This window comes from Giraffa tippelskirchi, chromosome 7, assembly GCF_054371585.1.
Source record: "Giraffa tippelskirchi isolate mGirTip1 chromosome 7, T2T-mGirTip1v1.2.pri, whole genome shotgun sequence".
In the NCBI taxonomy this organism is placed as follows: domain Eukaryota; kingdom Metazoa; phylum Chordata; class Mammalia; order Artiodactyla; family Giraffidae; genus Giraffa; species Giraffa tippelskirchi.
The window spans coordinates 49,880,804-49,899,910 of NC_137281.1; the positions used below are offsets into that span (position 1 = coordinate 49,880,804).

At 48.9% G+C, this 19,107-nt stretch overlaps 1 protein-coding gene across 1 annotated transcript in view; it reads left to right on the top strand.

Annotated features, from left to right (window-relative positions):
- The first annotated feature begins 2,446 nt into the window (after positions 1 to 2,446).
- COTL1 (coactosin like F-actin binding protein 1) overlaps positions 2,447 to 19,107 on the top strand; it is a 43,350-nt gene continuing 26,689 nt past the window's right edge. Inside the window, exons 1-2 of the mRNA XM_081511492.1 lie at positions 2,447 to 2,717; positions 2,984 to 3,066. Coding sequence (XP_081367618.1) covers positions 2,641 to 2,717; positions 2,984 to 3,066 — 160 coding nt within the window. The 5' untranslated portion in view covers positions 2,447 to 2,640. The remainder of the gene's footprint in view (positions 2,718 to 2,983; positions 3,067 to 19,107) is intronic.

Sequence of the window (19,107 nt, forward strand, 5' to 3'; positions counted from 1 at the left end):
AGCAGCGGCCATCAGCCCCAGTTGCACATAAAAATGATGAAAGAGGATTTTAAAAATCCCACCCTTTACGTCACACCTCAGATCAACTACATCAGAATCTCTGAGTGTGGGACCAAGGCACACAGGGCTCCCTACGTCCAGTTGATATTTCTAGGGGAAACTGGCCAAGAGCACATAGATTTGCAACTTTGCTGGATATTGACAAGTGACTTCCATGCCTGGTTGTGCCAACTTGCACTCCCACCAGCTTGTACGAGATGGCCTGGGTCTTCATGGCTTCACCAACAGAGCATGCTTGTCAAATTTTGCTTTTTGCTAAACTGTTATTTATTTATTTATTTTTTAAGTTATCTCAGTTTGGCTTCGATTTGCATATCTCTTATTAGGGCTTGAGATTGAGCATCTTCTCATTGTCTAAGAGCCTTCTGATCTGTCTGGTCATATCCTGTGCTCACTTTTCTTTTCTCTCCCTTCTTTCTGGCTGTTCCACAAGGCTTGCAAGATCTTAGTTCCCCAAACCCAACCCTCCTCACTTCCCCAGGAGTGGAAGCATGCAGTCCTAACCACTGGACTGCCAGGGAATTCCCTTTTCTCTCTTCTAGGTTGGTTTCTCTATATGTCAGTGAGATATATTCTTCCTGATTTGAGTTGCAAATACTTTCTACTACCCTGTTTTTTTTTCTTTTTTTTTTCCCCCTCGAAGAAGACTTTTTACATATCTGAACGTATGTATCTATCTTTTGTTATGGCTTTTGGATTTTGAGTCATGGTTAGTTTGGTTTCCCATTCCAGTCTTATAAAGAAGCTTCCCATGTGTTCTTATGGCAATTTTGTGGTTTCCTTTATTTACAGGCAAATCTTCGATCCTTTTGGAATTTACCCTGATCTGCAGTGTGAGGTATGGATCCATCTTTGGTTTGCTTTCTAATGGCTAATTATCCCATTACCTTTATCAGGGAATAAGATAGGAGCTGCTTTGAGCTGTATCCAACTGGAATTTCTTTGTTTTTGCCTTTTAATTTATAGCAATACCAGCTCCTACTTTTCCCATTCGCCCTCCCCCATTTGCCTGTTCAATGCTTGATTAATTTTTTTTTACCATTGAGAATTTTATTACTAATTGAACATTGCCCCTGACCTTTGGGGTTTCTATTTATGATTTATTTTAGTTGATAACCAACAACGATGACCTTTTGTTGAATGTCTCACATATTTGTTTACAAGTTTCATTAAATCATAAAGCAAACCTATGATGTCAGTTGTAGTTGTTGTTTAGTCACTAAGTTATGTTCGACTCTTAGGTTGTCGGTACTATTACTATTCCATTGGAAGAAAGTAATCAGAGAGTTTTTGAGGCTTGTCCAAAGGCCCACAGTTAAAAAGAGACAACGCTGGATGCAATTCAAGAGCCGGGTCTTGAGGGGTCCAGCCTTTTTACTTGCCTCGACCCTGTAACTGGTCTTTGTGGAATGATTGCAGGAGGGAATGAATGAGTGAGTCAGTGAGGGAAGGAAGAAGACAGAATGAGTCAGCTCCTGCCCTCGGTGGAACCCAAAGGGGGAGATAAGATGTGAATGCAAATAACCAGAGCACAAAGTAAACAGTGATCCCACCAGTGTTTTGGAAGCAGTCCACTTTCTATCCCCTCCTATTTAACAATCTTACTTCTTTCCAATTTCTGCCTACCTAGAAACCGCGGAGCCCAACACTGGGGCAGGGCAGTTTGATGCAGTAAGTCACCCATGTGGAGGTTCCCTGTGGAGCTCTGCAGCCCAGGAGCCCTGGTGGGGAGGAGGGAGGTAGAGGAAGGGATAGGGAGGAGGGGGGATGTAAAGTGAGAGAGAGAGGAGGAGAGAGGACAAGAGCTTGAAGACAAGGAATAGGGAGGAAGTAAACGGAGTTGTTGTTTCCGGGGGATAAGGAGGACTAGGGGAGGCTGGGGTAGGAGATGGGGGAAGGGAGGGGAGGTGGGAATAGGGAGGCAGGAGGGAGAAGGGGTTAGGGAAGTAGGAAGAGCAAGGGGAGGAGGTGAGGCAAGGAGCGGGTAGTGAATGAGGAGGGAGACTCAAGGAGGGAGGAGGGAGAGGGAGTAGAGAGAGGGAAAGGAGAAACAGGGCTTGGGGAGGAGGAAATGGGGGAGGAGTTAGGGGAGTGGGAGAACAACGAAAGGGTTGGGGGATGGAGAAGAGGAGGAGGGAGGAGAAGAAGGAGGAGGGAGAAGAAGAGGGAAGGAGGGGAGAAAAAGCCCCGCTCCCCAGCCCCCTTCGCAGGGTTTCGCAACCCACTCGGGCTGGGATTGGCCGCTGGTGAGTAAAGACGCCACGCCCCCGACACGGGCTACCACCAATAGCGATATGGGGCGGGGCGTAATGCGTCCTGGGAGGCCAATGGGTGGAGGGGGGCGGGACTGCGTGGCCTGGGTCTAGCTCGAGCTCCTCGCGCACTCGGAGCCACTGCCGCTCTCGGAGCTCGGAGCTCGTCTCTTCTCGCTGCTGTCGCAGCAGCCGCCCGCCCGCCTGCTTGCCCGCCCTTCTTCCGCGCGTCCCCGCCCCGCTCCGCTCCGCTCCGGTCCCTGCAGCCGGCCCCAAGCGCGCTCATCTGTCGCTGCGAGCACAGTATCCCCACTGCGGCCCCGCGGCGATGGCCACCAAGATTGACAAAGAGGCTTGCCGGACGGCGTACAACCTGGTGCGCGACGACAGCTCGGCCGTCATCTGGTGAGGAACTTTCCATTGCTCTCCGAGCCCCGCTGCCCGAGCTCGCAAGGGGCCTGGTGCGCTGAGCCGTCTTCCAGACGGGACGGATTAAGGGTCATCCCCGTGCGGTCTTCCCGCAGCCTTAACCCGGGACAGCGTGGAAAGCCAGCGCTGGCTTTTCGCTAGCCAGAGCATCTTTTAGATTGTTCTGTGGAAGCTCGGCACCGTTCAGCCACCAACGCTGATGTGTATGTGTGTGTGTGTGTTTCTCTTCTCCCAATCCAAAGGGTGACTTTTAAATATGACGGCTCCACCATCGTCCCCGGCGAGCAGGGAGCAGAATATCAGGACTTCATCCAACAGTGCACAGGTAGGGAGACGCGCCTTCCGGGGGGACTCGCGGTCTTTCGGAACATGGTCAATGCTAGGGAGGAGCCTGAGGCCACCCTGGGCGCCCCCAGCGCTGGAGGAACCAGATTGGAGCGTTCTAAAGCCTCCACAAGCCTTCTCTCCTCTGGGCATCCAGAACAACCAGAGGTGACCTCCAGCCTCCTCCCCCTCACAGTAACCTTTTCAGGCGGGACAGCTCCTTTGCCCGCACGGTCACTAGCTTTCCACCGTTAACTCACAGGGTTCCAAACTCCAGGGTCCAGCCCTCCCGGGTTTCCCCTTTCATCGGTCAGAGAGCCAAAATAAAAACAATCCTGGTGCTTATTGAAGGAGAAAGAAATGGTTGGCGGCAGCCCCCTCCTTTCTCCTACAATCATTGTCCATGTGCTGTGATATGTTTTTGTTTGTAGAATATAGAGCAGGATATAAAAGCATACATACCATATGATCCCATTTATGTGAAATTTTAGAAAAGGCAAAGCTAATCTGTAATGTGAAAAGTCGGGAAAGTGGTCCTGCTTGTGGGTGGCTAGCCACTGACTGGGGGAGGCATACAGAAGGTGGGGTGGGGTCTCAAGGAGTTGGGAATATTCTGTATTTTGATTTGGGAGGCAGTTACACAGGTGTGCACATAGAAGAAATCTTTCAAGCAACATCTTTAGGATTTGTAAACTTTGTGCCTTTCCCTGGGTTGTCTTGAACCATTAAGTGGAAAAAATACATGCATGTACAACCACAACATCCAATCCCTCCCCCCTAGGGTGCCCCCCCTCCCCCCACCATTGAAGCAAAAGGCCCAGCATCACTGGTAATAGGGCCCTTTAAAGCTAAGATTGGAGGATGGGCTCTTTTTCTGGGCTCTGGTCTCTAGCTTGGAAATAGATATTTTCAGACAAAGACAGTGCAGCCTGAAAGTTAGGGTGGGGACCTAGAGTCAGCAAGGTGGGTTTGAATCCCCTTGTGGCCACTTTCTAGCTGTGTGGTTTGGGGCAAGTTGCTTAACCTCTTGGGGCCTTGGTTTCCTCCCCTGTAATCTTAGAGGGCTGTAGAGGGGATAGGTGAGTCAGTGCCTGTACAAATGACATGGTCATTTGTGAAATAAATAAAAAATACAACACTGTGCTCAAGATCACGCAGTGGCCCCTTTCCTTTATTCAAATGATTATTTTGAATTTATTCTAATTCAAAGAATATCTATAAAGTGTCTGCTGTGGGCTGGGTTGTACTGAGATTTACCAGCCCCCCCCGAAAAAAAATCTCCCAACTAAAACATCTCCCAGAGCTACCTCTAGAGCTTCACTCACTGCTTTTGGACAGGATTGTTTAAATTGTTGTTGTTTAGTTAAGTCATGTCCAACTCTTTTGTGATCCCATGGACTGTAGCCTGCCAGGCTCCTCCGTCTGTGCAATTTCCCAGGCAAGAATACTGGAGTGGGTTACCATTTCCTTCTCCAGGGGATCTTCCCGACCCAGGGATGGAACCCAAGTCTCCTGCATTGGCAGGCAGATTCTGTACCACTGAGCCATCTGAGGAACCCTTTGTTTAAAAGCAGATGTGTAAAGTACTATCACAACTCACATCTGTTGAGGTGCATGGGGCCAGGATTGAAAGCCAGGCCCCTGAATTAGGAACCCTGTCTCTTAGCCACCTCTGTCCTTCCACCACCGTGATGCCTGCTTTCACAAGTGGAGTAAGTGCAGACTCCTGGGGTTTGGTGTATAACTGGGAGGTTCAGCGGTGTTTTTTGCCTTGCTGGCTCCGAGCTTTTCTCACAAGCCAGCTTCCTTCCTCTCTGGACAGTAAAGTAGCAGTTTCCTCCTGATAGCCATCCATCATCCCCACCCCTGCCATCAGACTGGGGTCTTCTCCTCCCACCCACCCCCGAGCTTCTGAAGCTATTGTTCTGTCCATTGAGTAGAAGAAGGTGACCCCAGGAATAAAAAGCATCCTGTGAGTGGATTCTGAACTGGGGAGGCTGTGGTCAGAGAGCACTTCCTCCCTCCCTGGGGCTTTGTGGTTTGCTACTCCAACCCTTCCCCCAGAGATAGGGATGGCAGTGGGGGGGGCCTGGGGGGAGAACTAAAAATGCTTTCCCTGCTGCTTGTTGATCTTATGAATGGGCCGTGGGATCTGAAGGCTCCGTCTGCTCTGGCTGAAAGTCCACCTTCCTTCCCCAGCCATCTGTTGGACAAATGTATAGGCGAGCTACGGTTGCCGTGTCTGCTCATGTTTGTCTTAGAAAAGCCTGTTCCATCCCGCCACCATGTCCTCATAACCCAGTGACCAAGGATTCAGAATGCTGACTAGTAACTTTCTACACGCAAGTCACTGCACTGGGCACACCTTGTCTCCGTTTCTGAGCTTGCTTCCCTTCTGTAGGTGGGGAAACGGAGACCCAGAGAGGTTAAATGACTTGCCTGCAATCACACAGCAAGGTCATGGCAGGCCCAGGCCTTGAACCCGGGCAGGGTGGCTTTGAGGCCTGTGCTCGTGGCCTCTTCTCACTAAAGAGGTGGTTTAGAGGCTCATCTCTGAGTCGTGGAGCATCTTCGATGTACAGCAGGTTCTGGTCGGGTCTGGTGGAATTGTTGGCAGTTATAGAAGGCACGTTCACCCACTCATGTGATGCAGGGAGGCCTCTCCATGGCCCTCATCTCTGGCCAGGTGTCCTGCCAAGCCAGAGGGTCTAGTGCTCCTGGTCTGGTATGGCCTTCCTATTTCCAAACCTCTCACAAGGTCACAGGGGACCTGGGAGCCTAAACACAGTACCTGGTCACTCCTCCGTCTGCCCTGGGGGAACGAGAGGGGTGGAGGGCTCCCCCTCCCCACTGTGGGCTTTCTCTCCTCCTTGACATCTTCACCCTGCACCCCCCCATCCTTGCTCTGAAATACCCTCTTTCACCCGTCCTCTGCCTCTGGCTACTATCTTCCTTCTGTCTTTCCCCTGGGTTCATTGGAATGGAATCTGCCGATTAAGCCTCTCCCTGTCACCCCTCCTCCGCCTCCCAGGCTGGCCTGTCCTTGTCCTCAGGCACTGATTCCTGAAGGTCATGGATTGGAAGGTCGCTGGGCCGCCCTTGTCCTCCTGTTTCTTGCTGACAGGATCTGGAGCCCTCTGGGCCCCTGCACTGGTTCTTCTGGCGCTGGCCTCACCTAGCCCCTTCCTTCTGTACTGACCGCTCCGTCACCGCCTCTGCCCTTGCTTCTTACCCCGAACTTCAGTCCATGTGGGATGGTTGGAGATCTGTCAGGTGCAGTGAGAGGAGCCCAGTGCAGTTAACTTACCCACTCCCCCACCCCCGAAGAAAAGAAATCAGTCTTAGCTTCTGTGGTTGGAAAGTCCAGGTAAAGTACTAGCTGCAGATAAGGCTGTCCGAACTCCCCCCGCTCCCCCAGCCCTGTTTTCCTCCTTGATCACCTGTCTTGGGAGCAGGCGGGCAGGTTCTCCCTGAGCGGTGATGTGATAACCTCTAACCACCCGCTTCCAGGCTTCGGGGAGGAGAGAGAGACCGACTGCCACCGATTTCAGCAGAAGTCTCCAGACTGACAGACTCTCTTCTGTCAGACAGTCTGGCTGGGTTCATGTGCGCATGTGAACCAATCCCTATGATTCTGACTGACTATACCTGGATCAGTGCCCACGCCTGGAGTGGGGTGTGGGGCAGCCCCACCAAACCAGGAGACAGTGGGGGAGGGGTAGACCCACCAAACCAACAGGTAGAGTAGGGGAGAGTGGGTTCCTAAGGGAAGAATGAAGGCGAGGGCGTGCTGCTTCCAGAAGAGGGGCAGACCCAAAAGAGGTCCATGGCTACCCTTTATTGCAACAGTCTCTCACGCCATGGTCTTTCTTCTCTTAAATTCATTCTATCCCCCTCCACCGCCCGACATGGGAGTGAAAATGAAAGTGAAGTCGCTCAGTCGTGTCTGACTCTTTGGAACCCCATGGACTGTAGCCTTCCAGGCTCCTCTGTCCATGGGATTTTCCAGGCAAGGGTACTGGAGTGGGTTGTCTTTTCCTTCTCCAGGGGATCTTCCCAACCCAGGGATTGAACCTGTGTCTTTTGAATTGGCAGGTGGACTCTTTTACCACTGAGCCACCATGGAAGCCTGCAAAGTAACTCTTCCTAAAGCATGGGTCTCCTCAAATTACTTCTCTGCTCATTAACCATCTATAGCTCCCATCTGCCCACTACACTAAGTACAGGGTATCTACTCGGCCTTCCAGTCCGTTTGTCCCCACCCACATCTCCTGTGCAGTAGCTCCCACACCCTCCTTTGTGCACCTGCAGCCTGACCTTGTGTAACACTCTCAGCCTACAGGCCAGTGATTCCCTCTGAGTGGAATTCCTCTTCCCTGTATCTGTCCATCTGAGACTGAGCCAGCAAACCTGCCCAGTGCAATCCCTTCTGTATTTCAACAGCCAGGACCTTTGGAATCAGAGAAATTCTAAATTCACATCCCAACTCTGACTCCTGCCATGTGACCTCAGGCATTTCTTTGTCTGTGCCACAGTTTTCTGGTCTGTAAAATGGGGGTTCTGATGGTGCCTGCCTCTGATGCTGACTGAGAAGGTTCACTAAAGTTATATATCTAAATGGAGAGCCCAGAGATAGTAATGCAGTTGGCTGTTGTTACTGTTACTTTTTTTTTTTTTTAACTCTCCTAGCATCATATTGGTTGTTGTCACTATTACTTTTAATATCATTATTTCTATTCTCCTAGCATTTAGGAGGACAGTGTGCTTTCTGCTCTGAAGTTTTTTGTGCATGCCCTAGCTCAGCACACAGTAAGCACTCAACTCTGAGTTCACTTAGTAGAGGTGCTCAACCCCAGACTGGCATGCAGTAGGCACCATGTGGGCGTGCTTGAGACCTTTGGCCCAGGTCTGCATGCAGTAGGTGGTCAGTACAGGGTAAGAGATGGTTAGCACAGTGGTTAAAGGTCTAGGCTGCTTTGGATGGTCTGAGTTCAAATGCTTGCCAATCATGTGACCTGAATTATTTACCTGCTCATCCTTTTGCTATAATGTGATTATTGAGAGGATTAAGGAAGCAAGTTCATGGTGCCAAGGATGCAGTCCGTTCTCCATAAATGGTAGTCACTGTGATTGTCATTTCATTAGTGGAATTTAATTGATATGGAAGTAAAGTATGTGATCAGAGAGATGGGAGGAGGGAAGAGATGATGCGTAATGGGTACTGAGCTGTCTGGAGGGTCTCTGGTTGCCCTGACAGAGCCATGGGGAGTGGGGAGGAGCCAGGGCTAAGCTGGCAAAGGAGAAAAGAGTCATTTGCCAGACTGACTGGTGGTGTGATCTCTCTGATCTCTGTAGGAAGGGCTTACAGATCATGTGTATGTGTTGGGTCAATGGTTCAGGGTGTCTGTGAAATGCTTTTTTTCTTCACCTTATAAGTAGTACAGGTCTGTTGCAGAATATTCAGAAAGCAAGATTAAGCAAAAGGAAAAAGAGAATAAAAACCAGATATAATTCAAATATAGTTTAACACTCAGAAATTTGTTCATTCATTCATTCATTTCCTCCTTCCTTCCTTCAATCGACTACTCTGTATGTTCCTGTTCTAGGCACTGAGGGTAAATCTAGAAGCAGAGAAAGCCCCTATTCTCATGGCACTGATGTTTGATTGTCATCATCCAGCCCTTAAAGTGGCTCCTAATCTATCTCTTGTATAAATGTAGCATTGTTTAACAGATCTTTTATTGATAAACTGACCCCAAAATACTCTGTTGCAAGCATTTTTATTTTAGAAAGAATCTAGCCATCTGGGAATTAATCCAGTTTTCTGTTGGTACAGATTTTAGAGCCAATCAGTTACGAGCATCGATGGTAGAGCCAGGGTGTCTTGCTTTGACTTGTAGCCTTGCTGCGCTGTGTGACCTTGAGCAAGTCTCCCAGATTCTCTGTTTCTTCATCTGTAAGATTCAGTTAGTGATTGCACACAGGGTACAGGGTTGCTAAAACTGAGGATAAATTGACATGATACACATAAAGCTTATAGGCAATGCCTGCTATACAATAGGTGCTCAATTAATGTGGTTATCAGTAACATAGCACCTTGCAACTGCTTCTCAGGGACTGAGTTTGGCAGTGGGATGGTTAAGGAAAACAGGGGTGTCTTTATGTTAAAGGCAAAAACATTCCTTCCAATACTTTGTTAAAGAACAGTAAGGCAGGGACTTCCCTGATGGTCCAGTGGTTAAGACGCCCACCTTCCAATGCAGAGGGCATGGGTTAGATCCCTCATTGGGGGATTAAGATCCCACATGGTGCATAATGCAGCCAAAAAAAAACAAGAACAGTAAGGCAGACTTTATTCAGAGGACTGTTGTGATAGGTGTAGGGACCACTGCAAGGGAGAGAGATCAAACTCAACTCTGAATACCACAAAGAAAAGTGGGAATTTGGAGTCAAGGAGCCAGATAGGGATCAATGGCTGGAAAGTTACCAAGAGGAAGGGTCGGGGGTGAAGGGAGAAGCTGGCTAAACTGACTTAACAGGATTCTTGCTGAAGGCATGCCAGGGATCAGACATCACTGGGGAAGGGTGAGGACAAGGAGCCTGATTAGATATCGAGGGGTGATCAGATGTGGCGGACGGGGAATTCTGGCTCAGTTGACTCGGCGGGATCCTTGCCAAAATCGGCAAAGGCCAAGACGAACACAGAAGTCCAGAAGTTGAGACCCAGATGAAAAAGAGCTCAGAAGAGCATGGTTAGAATTCAGTCAAAGAGAGACTCTTTGCTATTACTGCAAGAGGGACAGGTTGGGAAAGAGACAAATTCGCTTGTAGTCCACGGCCTCTGCATGTGCAGCTGTGCAGCACACATATGTATGGCGGTCTCTCTATTTTGCTTTTCTGCACTGGACTTTTTTCCCTCAAGCTGCGCGTATGCATTTTTTTTCCACTCTAGCTTTACTCAAATTTGGAAATTTGAGTGAGAAAGGAAGGAGAGAAATTATCTAGTGAGTCGAAGGGAGTATGAGGTCAGAAGCAAGCTGTAGATCTGTAACAGGGCTATGGACCTTGTAAAGTGCTAAACAGTCTGTCTGTCATGCAATCAACAAACGGGATTGATTGACACATCATTTCTGTTGCTCCAGGAACAGTGTTGGGTAGTGATTCTTCAGTGGTACCTGAAGTGCTCTGGAGGCATTCTCTTCACAGTTTTCTGCAAAATTCAGTCTCCCACTGCTTTCTTGGCTCACGCATGTGTTGTTGGGGTTTCCTTAGCTGCATTGTGTGGCTTCTTTGTGTCATAAGATGCGTAGGCTTTGTAACAGCTCTTCTGGGTGATATTTGCACTTGCTGTGGAGTTTGTGGCCATGCTTCCGTGGAGAAGGTTGCTAGATGTCCCTTTTCCTGCTAAGTAGGGTGTCTCTGCTTCAGCGAAAATGTTCAGTTAGTTGAAATGAATTGAGTTTTCCCTCCTTGAACATCTTTAGACGTTAATGCAAACTTTTGGAAATTGTTGCTGGTGAATCATGTAGATGTTACATCCATGTCTTCATCTCCCACCGTTTTTTCACCTTGCTGCATCCTGGCATTCCACCGCCCCACATCTGGAGCCTGGCATCCCGTGCCCAGGTCCTCGGTCACCTCCTGGTGGCCAAATGGAGTGGACGTTTCTTTGTGTTTGTTTCACTTTCCCTCCTTCTAGCCTTCGGCAGCGACCGCTGGTTACTAAAAACATGGTTTTTCCCTTTCGTCTGCTTCTGCACTGCAAAGCTCACCTACTTCTCCTTTCCTGTTTCTCATCTCTTGCTCTCACTTCCGTCTGCTGGTTCTGCTTCCCTTTCGTGCCCCAGGAGTGTGGGTGTTTTCCGGGCTCCACCCTTGACCCTGGCTTTTCCTTCTCCGGAGCATTTCTTGAGTGCCAGCCCTTTGCCCAGGACTGAGTTGACCCCTTCTGAACCTAGTGAGCTTGCAGTCCAGGTAAGGGTGGGGAGGTGGGGAGAGCTTTTCTCTCCCCTTAACATTTTGTCGCTTTTGCCCACAAGGTCCAAATGCTTAGAAATGACCCAGAATGTCCTTTAGGATGGGATGCTCAGCAGCTCACCCCTCTCATGTACATCCCGATGCACGATTCTGCATCCCGTTGGCACGATGGATGCCAACTTCCCTGCAGTAGGTAGGCACTTTGAGTGTATTGCTGCTGCTAAGTCGCTTCAGTCGTGTCCGACTCTGTGCGACCCCATAGACGGCAGCCCACCAGGCTCCGCCGTCCCTGGGATTCTCCAGGCAAGAATACTGGAGTGGGTTGCCATTTCCTTCTCCAGTGCATGAAAGGGAAAAGTGAAAGTGAAGTCGCTCACTCATGTCCGACTCCTAGCGACCCCATGGGTGTGCAGCCTACCAGGCTCCTCCACCCATGGGATTTTCCAGGCAAGAGTACTGGAGTGGGGTGTCATTGCCTTCTCCGTTGAGTGTATTAGCTCATCTAATTTTTCTTACCCCTAAGGGATGTGTATGTAATAAGGACAATGACTCCAGAGTAGGAGTCATCTCCATTTTACTGATAAGGAATCTGATTGTTTCCTTGTAGAGTCCAGAGTCACTTGTTTGGTAGACTCACAGATGACAGAGAACAAACTAGTGGTTACCAGTGGGGAGAGGGGCAGGAGAAGGGGCAAGTGAGGGGTGTGCCCTAAGTCGCTCCAGTTGTGTCCGACTCTTTGTGACCCCATGGACTTTAGCCCGCCAGGCTCCTTTGTCCATGGGATTCTCCAGGCAAGAATACTGGAGTGGGTTGCTATTTGCTTCTCCAGGGAATCTTCCCGACCCAGGGATTGAACCCGGGTCTCCTGCATGGCAGGCGGATTCTTTACTGTTGAGCCACTGGGGAAGATGGGGGTAGTGGGAGAAAAAGGATTATTATGGGGTTTTATGACATCATGTGGGACACTTTTGAAGATTATAAAGCACTACAGAACTTAAAGAATCTTTCATTCAATAATAAAATAATAAAAAAATCACTTGCTTGAGATGGCGCAGTAGGTAGAGAAGTTGGACTTGGAATCTAGATCTGTGTCCGAGGCTCCCAGCCTTTCCCCTTCCTCGGAACTTGTGCACGGCTTTCCTTCTTTTGGCCTGTCCTCATTGGTCTTGCTTTGCTGGAGGACTTCTATACATCTTTCAAGGCCCAGTGTAAATATCCCCTCCACTCATATGGCCTCCTTGCCTTTGTGATGTTCATCCCATTCTGCAGTGATTACGTGCACATCTGTTTCTTCCATTCCATGGTGAGATCCTGGAAAGGACTTTTGTCTCTCTGGTGGTGGTAACCTCAGTGGAGTATCCTCCTCACCCCTCACGGTTACCCAGTCCTAATCTCTTTTTCCCAGTGGTTGTGTCACTCTCTTGTGTGGTCCCAAGTCATGGGTAGCAAGCCCTTAGCAACTCCCCAAGCTATATCCAAAACAGGAGCCCTCCATTATCTGGTGTCTGACTCTCCTGCTAGATAGAATCTGAGCTCCTGGGGGCAGAAACCTGGTTGGCCTGGTTCTCTGCTGCGCCGTCAGCACCTGGAACAACACCTGACCTTCTCCCGGAGTGTGTGTTGAATAGATGAATGAACACGGTTCCCTGAGATGTTTGAGAGCTGAGCTCACCCCTGGACAATCCACTGTGCCCTCTGCCAACGTAACAGCCCAGTGGCCTGTATGGAGAGTCTTCAGGTACTTAAGCTCTGAAACCCTTGCCCCCCTCTGGCCCCTGGCCCACATTCCTGCCCTGGAGCCCCTGGGTGTCTTCCTCTCCAACTGAATTTGATGCCTTGGCTTTTCAGATTCTGCTCAGTGGCCTCAGCAGGGCCAAGTCCCCAGAGGCTTGTGTGTAAGGCAGGGCTGTTAACCTCAGCATTTTGTGTTTTGTTTCATCAGTGCATTTGAAATTAACTTGCCTGACATCCTGTTTTAGTTCTGGACTTAATTTTTGGTCATCTGTCTCATTTTTCCTCATCCACTTATTCTTTTTTTTTAATCATCTGTGCATTTCTGTAACTGTTCTTGCCAATCATAAGTTATCATAATCCTTAAAAATAATGACGAACACTGGGCTTTTATGGTGCCAGAAATTGTGCTGAGGTCATTGTATCAGTTTCCTGTGGCTGCTGTAAGAAATGACCACAGACTCAGTGGTTTAAAACAACATAATTTCTCGTCTTAGAGTCTGGAGGGCAGAAGTCCAAAATCAACCTCACTGAGCTAGCATAAAGGTGTCGGCAGGACTGTATTCCGTTCAGAGGCTTGAAAGGAGAATCGGTTTCTTTGCCTTTTTCGGCTTCTACAGGTTCTGCATCCCTTGGCTTGTGACCCCTTCCTCCATCTTCAAGGCCAGCAGTATCTGAATGAGTCCTTCTTATGAAGCCATCTCTTTGATTCTTCTGCCTTCTTCTCTTCCGTATTTGTCATCCTTGTGATGACATTGGGCCCACTCTAGTCATCCAGGACAATCTCCCCATGCTGAGACCCTCAATTTAATCGTATCTGTAAAGTCCCCTTTGCCATGTCCAGTCAGAGTCACAGGTTCTGGAAATTAAGGTATGGACATCTTTGGGGGCCACTGTCTTGCCAGCCAGAGTCATTTAATCCTCACTTTATTCCATGACACCATGGCCCCATGTGGCACCAGGGTCCTATTGCCATTTCCATTTCACAGACAGGAAAACTAAGGCTCAGAGCCGAGAAAGCACCAACCCCGGGTTGCGTGGAGGTGGAGCTGTGTTCCTTATCCTGTGTCTGCCCTTCTGGCCGCCACTCCTGACACCCTGCTGCTTCCCAACACGTGCAGCTGAAATTCTTTTGAAACAAGGAGGGAAGACCATGAGCGAGCTTTTTTCTTTTTTCCCTTCTCCTTCCTCCCCCAGTTTTGTTGAGAAATAATCGGCATGCACCATTGTATGAGCTCAAGGGGTACAGCATGATAGTTTGGTTTCCGTATATCATGAAACGATGACCTTAATAGGCTTAGTTAACATTCATCCTCTGATATAGATACAATAAAAAGAACAAAAAAATATTTTTTTTCTCCTTGTAATAAGAACTCTTAGGAGCTATTCTCTGAACAGTTTTCTACAAGCTCTTTTTCTGAAAGCCAAGGGGCAGACCGGAGGCCTTTGCCTCTGGCTGGAGGCACATTTCTAAGAATACACAGCTCAGAGGTAATTTTTCTGCCTTTGTTCAAGTGGAAAACCTGTGATGGTCTCTGGGGAGCAACACTCGTTAATTCAAACGCCTCCATTTTTCTTAGGAAAGATTTCTGACTCTGCTGCTTTTGACTGAAAGGATGGCCCTTGGAGGTCATATGATCTGACCCGGAAGTAGTTTTCTTCCCTTTTTTGGGCTATAATTCTACCCTGACTCTAGAATGGAGTGTATTGTTCAGGATTTGAACATAAAGGAAGCTGCTGACCAGGGGCTAGCCAGGGGCCCCTCTGGGTCACATGCTGGGGCTTTTGAGGAGGAGAGAAAAGAGTCAGACTTTGTGCAGCCCCTGTGAGACCCCTGCCTGATCAAGGAAGGCCTGTATTCACTCTGGTGAGCTCTTGTAGCCCTGAACTGGAATGCCACTTGCATCGCTTTTTAAATTTTATTTATTTATTTATTTTTGGCTGCGCTGGGTCTTGGTTGCTGCAGCTGCACGTAGGCTTTCTCTAGTTGCGGTGAGGAGGGGCTACTCTCTAGTTGCGGTGCGAGGGCTTTTCATTGTGATGGCTTCCCTTGTTGTGAAGCATGGGCTCTAGGTTCGTGGGCTTCAGTAGTTACAGCACATGGGTTTAGTTGCTCTGTGGTATGTGGGATCTTCCCGAGCCAGAGATTGAACCCATGCCCACTACATTGGCAGGTGAATTCTTATCTATTCTTATCTGTCTTACCTGGACAACCAGGGAAGCCCATTTTTTTAAAAAAATATATATATATTGAAATATAGTTGATTTATATCACTTGCTCTGTTCTTGATTTGGCAAAATCTACTGCCATGTGTTTGACTTGGGGAAAGTAACTTAATCTCTTCTTTGGCACTTTGTAACACTCATTATCCAACAAATGTACATTGAGGACCTACTATGTGCCAGGGACTCTAGACACTAGGAAAGTTGAACGATCCAGATCACAGAGCTTACATTCCCAGGAAATGCAGGGGCAGCCAATAGACAAGCTAGCAGATGCGATCTTTTCAGAATGAGATGAGTGCTAAGAAAATGAAATGAAGTAGTGGTCCAGAGACACGTTGTGGGGAGGCCGCTGTTAGCCGGGGTGGTCGGGGAGGGCCTGAAGTGGAGGGGACACAAAGGCAAGGCCTGAATGAAAAGGAACCGGGCATGCCTGGGTGAGGAGTGACCCCAGCAAAAGGGGAGGGTCTCAGACCATGCATCCTGTAATGGTCCACCTGCCAGAGTATGTAAAGAACTCATACAACTCAGCAAGACCAGTAACCCAAGTGGAAAATGGGCAAGGGATTTGAATGGACATGTCTCCAAAGGAGACATACACGTGGCCAGCAGAGATGCTCAGCATCAGTAGTCGTTAGGGAAGTGGAAATCAAACCACAATGAGATGTGACTTCACACACACTAGGGGGCTGTGATAACAGGTGTTGCGAGTCAGAACCTTCGTGCACTGCTGGGGGGAAAGAGAGCTGGTGCAGGCACCGTGGGAAAGAGTTTGGCAGTTCCTGAAAGGCTAAGCGTAGCTGTTTCATGCCTTAGTATCTACCCAAGAGAGATGAAAACACACAAAAACTTGTGCATGAATGTTCACAGCAGCATGATTCACAGTTGCCCCAAAGTGGAAACCACCCAATGTTCATCAACTGATGAAGGGATACACAAAATGTGGTCCATCCATGAATCGAATATTAATCACCCATAAAAAGGAATGAAGTACTGATTCATGAGACAACATGGGTGAACCTTGAAGACATGTTGCTGAGTGAAATATTATGCTGAGAAGTCAGATGTGAAAGGTCACCTGTCATGTGATTCCATTTATTTCAAGTTTCCGAAACAAGCAAATCCATGGAGATATAACGCAGATTTAGTGGTTGCCAGTAGTGAGGATGAGGGACAAAGTGTGACTATTCATGAGCACCAGGTCTCCTTTTGGGGTGATGAAAATGTTCTAAAATAGACAATGGTGATGGTTGCACAACCTTGTGGATATACTAAAAACCAGTGAATTTTACACTTAAAAAGGAGCAAATTTTATGGTATGTAAACCTCTCAGTTTTTAAAACGTAAAGAAGAAAAGGGGTGGGAGGAGGGCAGAAATCCAGCAGGGTGATGGCCTCGCAGTGTGCAGGGAATGGGCTCAGAGGTGGGGCTCAGGGCCATGGCCACGACTCTGACTTTGCCTGAAGAGCCTGCATTTTATTCCCACGACTTTTGTCCACGACCTTGGGGAATTTCGCCTTTGGCCTTTCTGTGGTTCATTCCCAGATCGACATCTCTGGTTCTGCCATTTTCCCCTTCATGTCAGACTTGCCTTTCCCCAAGGGCGGCTGTGCAGGTCCGTGTGCTCCAGATGAGCTCAGCCCCGCCACGCGCGCCCGCGTGAACTTGAGCTCACGCGTGAACTTGAGCTCGCGCACTCTCCTTTCCCGCCTCCTCTGTGCGCTCCGCCATTGTCGTCCACATCCTTATCGTCACCCTGTGCCATTTTTAGTGCCTCTCGCTCTGTGTCAGGTTCAGTTCTGAGCTTTCCTTGCCACGATTCTGATGAGGATTGATAACGAGACCCAGCACCAGTCCCCACGGCTGGGTTTTCATCTTCCAGTCCAGCGCCTGGCACCGAGCTGGTGTCCGGGGGGGTATTACGTTGCCTGCAATCTTTCCTCAGAAGTGGGTCCTTAAAGCGGGAAAGTCTGTCTTGGGTATTCATGTGGGTTAGTAGCTAAGTGAATGAATAAAAGAGTGGGATGAGTCAGCTGTAAATGTGTGGGCGAACTCGAGGGCTGGAAGTGTCAACAGCCACAGTGGGGGTGAAACCCACTTGTGTGTTTGTCCCCACCACGCAGGGGGCTCTGAGACAGGGACCGAGAAGCTACCCCTCCCACCCCCGGCTTAGAACACTGAGGATCAGAGAGGAGATGCCATGGGTCCCTGGTCACACAGCAGAGAGAGGCAGAGCCAGGGCTTGAACCCGGGCCTCCCGGCTCTCTGAGCTGTTCTGCTTTGCTCTTCTGGGGCCCTGTGCTTGGTGATGTGAGCAGGGAAGGGAGAGAAGGCCCACGTGATGCAGGCATTGCTAATCCTAGCAACACCGTGGTGTTGGGCTGCCCTTCCCATGCACTTTTATTTACAGGGCACCTTTGTCCAGATCAGTCAATTGCTACATGTCTGTTCACATCTGATTATTTCTGCTGGTCTCTTCGTTAGAAGGCACACCTTTAAAATCCGGGGAGGGGATTGGTTTTATTCTTATAAGACAGACTCTCCCACTGAAGTGACCCAGCTGAGGACTGGGGACCGAAATGCTTCTAAGCTGCTAAGATAGATGGGCAGAGGCTCCTCATTTACTCAAGAAATGTTTATTGAGTATGGGCAGTGTGTCAGGCACCGTTCTGGATACTGGGGATGTCCTCCTAGGGGACAAAATGCCTGTCCTCCTGGTGTAGGGATGAGCAGACTGCAGGAGCCCTAAGGGATGCCATTCTGAGCAGTTCAACTCTTGTTTTACACACAGTAATAATAAGCTAATTATATGCCCCTCTGGCATGTGGCAGGTCAGAAACAGAGCCGCTGGTACAGGAAGACATTTTGAACTTGCCCACTGAAGCTGGTGCTCTTGTCTTTGGAGTTCTGTTAGAATTTAACCCTCAAGTTGTTAACATAGCCCCCTTCTTCCTCTTTACCTGGTTAGCTAGATGAATTCTAGGTCCTCCTTTAAGACCCAGATCAAACATCACCGACTCTGTGAAGCCTGCCCTGATCACTGCCCCCCAGGCAGAGTTAATTTCTTTCTTTCTTTGGTGTTCCCATCTGCCTTGTGATGCCTTGAGGTCATGGTGCTAACTTCACTGTGTTCATATGCTTAGTTTTTCTTTTTTTGCCCTGCTAGACTGTATATTCTTTTTTTTTTTTAACTAATTTATTCAGGTGCACCAGGTCTCAGTTGCAGCATGGGGGATCTTTGATCTTCCTTGCGGCTTGTGGGATCTCTAGTTCCCTGACCGGGCATCGAACCTGGGCCCTCTGCATTGGGAGCGCGGAGTCCCAGCCACTGGACCACCAGGGAGGTCCCTAGATTGTATATTCTTGAAGGGTTCGGATTGTATCTTATTTAGCTGTCTTTGAACCACAAATTGTCAACAAGTGTTTGTCAAATGACTAACCGAACGGCAATGGAAGAAACAGCAAAACTCTACAAGAATGCAGAGCATGTACCCCAGGGCATTTAGTGCTCAGGCAATCAGAGGCTGAATCCTTCAGTGTCTCCAGGGTGTCTCCTTGTCAACGAGAGGCCATTGTGTGCTCACAGCCTCCAGAAACTGGTTGCAACTACTCGTTCTCTAAGTCAGGAGATGCAGTTGGGTGTAGCACACCGACTTCCATTTAAGGAAATAAAAGTAATCTTTAAAAAAAAAAAAAGTTCTGGTGCTTTGTCACTGGGGGAAAACCTTTAGCTGTCCTGATCTTTTCGGGTCCTTCCCTGAGGGTTCTACTGTAGTAATCATCTTTCTTTTCCTCTGGCTATCCTGTACTCCATTTTCTTGTGTTCTGTGTCAGACTAGAAAAGCGGGGTCATTCATTTCACAAAAATTCAATGGGGAAGGAATGATTTGAGAAGTCTCCTGCTTTGAGAAAGGGGTGGGACAAAGAATCAATGTGCATGGGCTGTGAGAGCTCATATGCAAGGACTGTGTACATATCCATGGAGCCCTTGTCCTCTGTGTCAGAGAGAGAGGGGCTGTTATCCCCGCTTCCAGGTCCTCGTCTGTGGCCGCCTGGGCTCCCCCGTCAGCAGCCCACTGGAAATGATGCAGCTGTGGCTTCTGTCCAGCT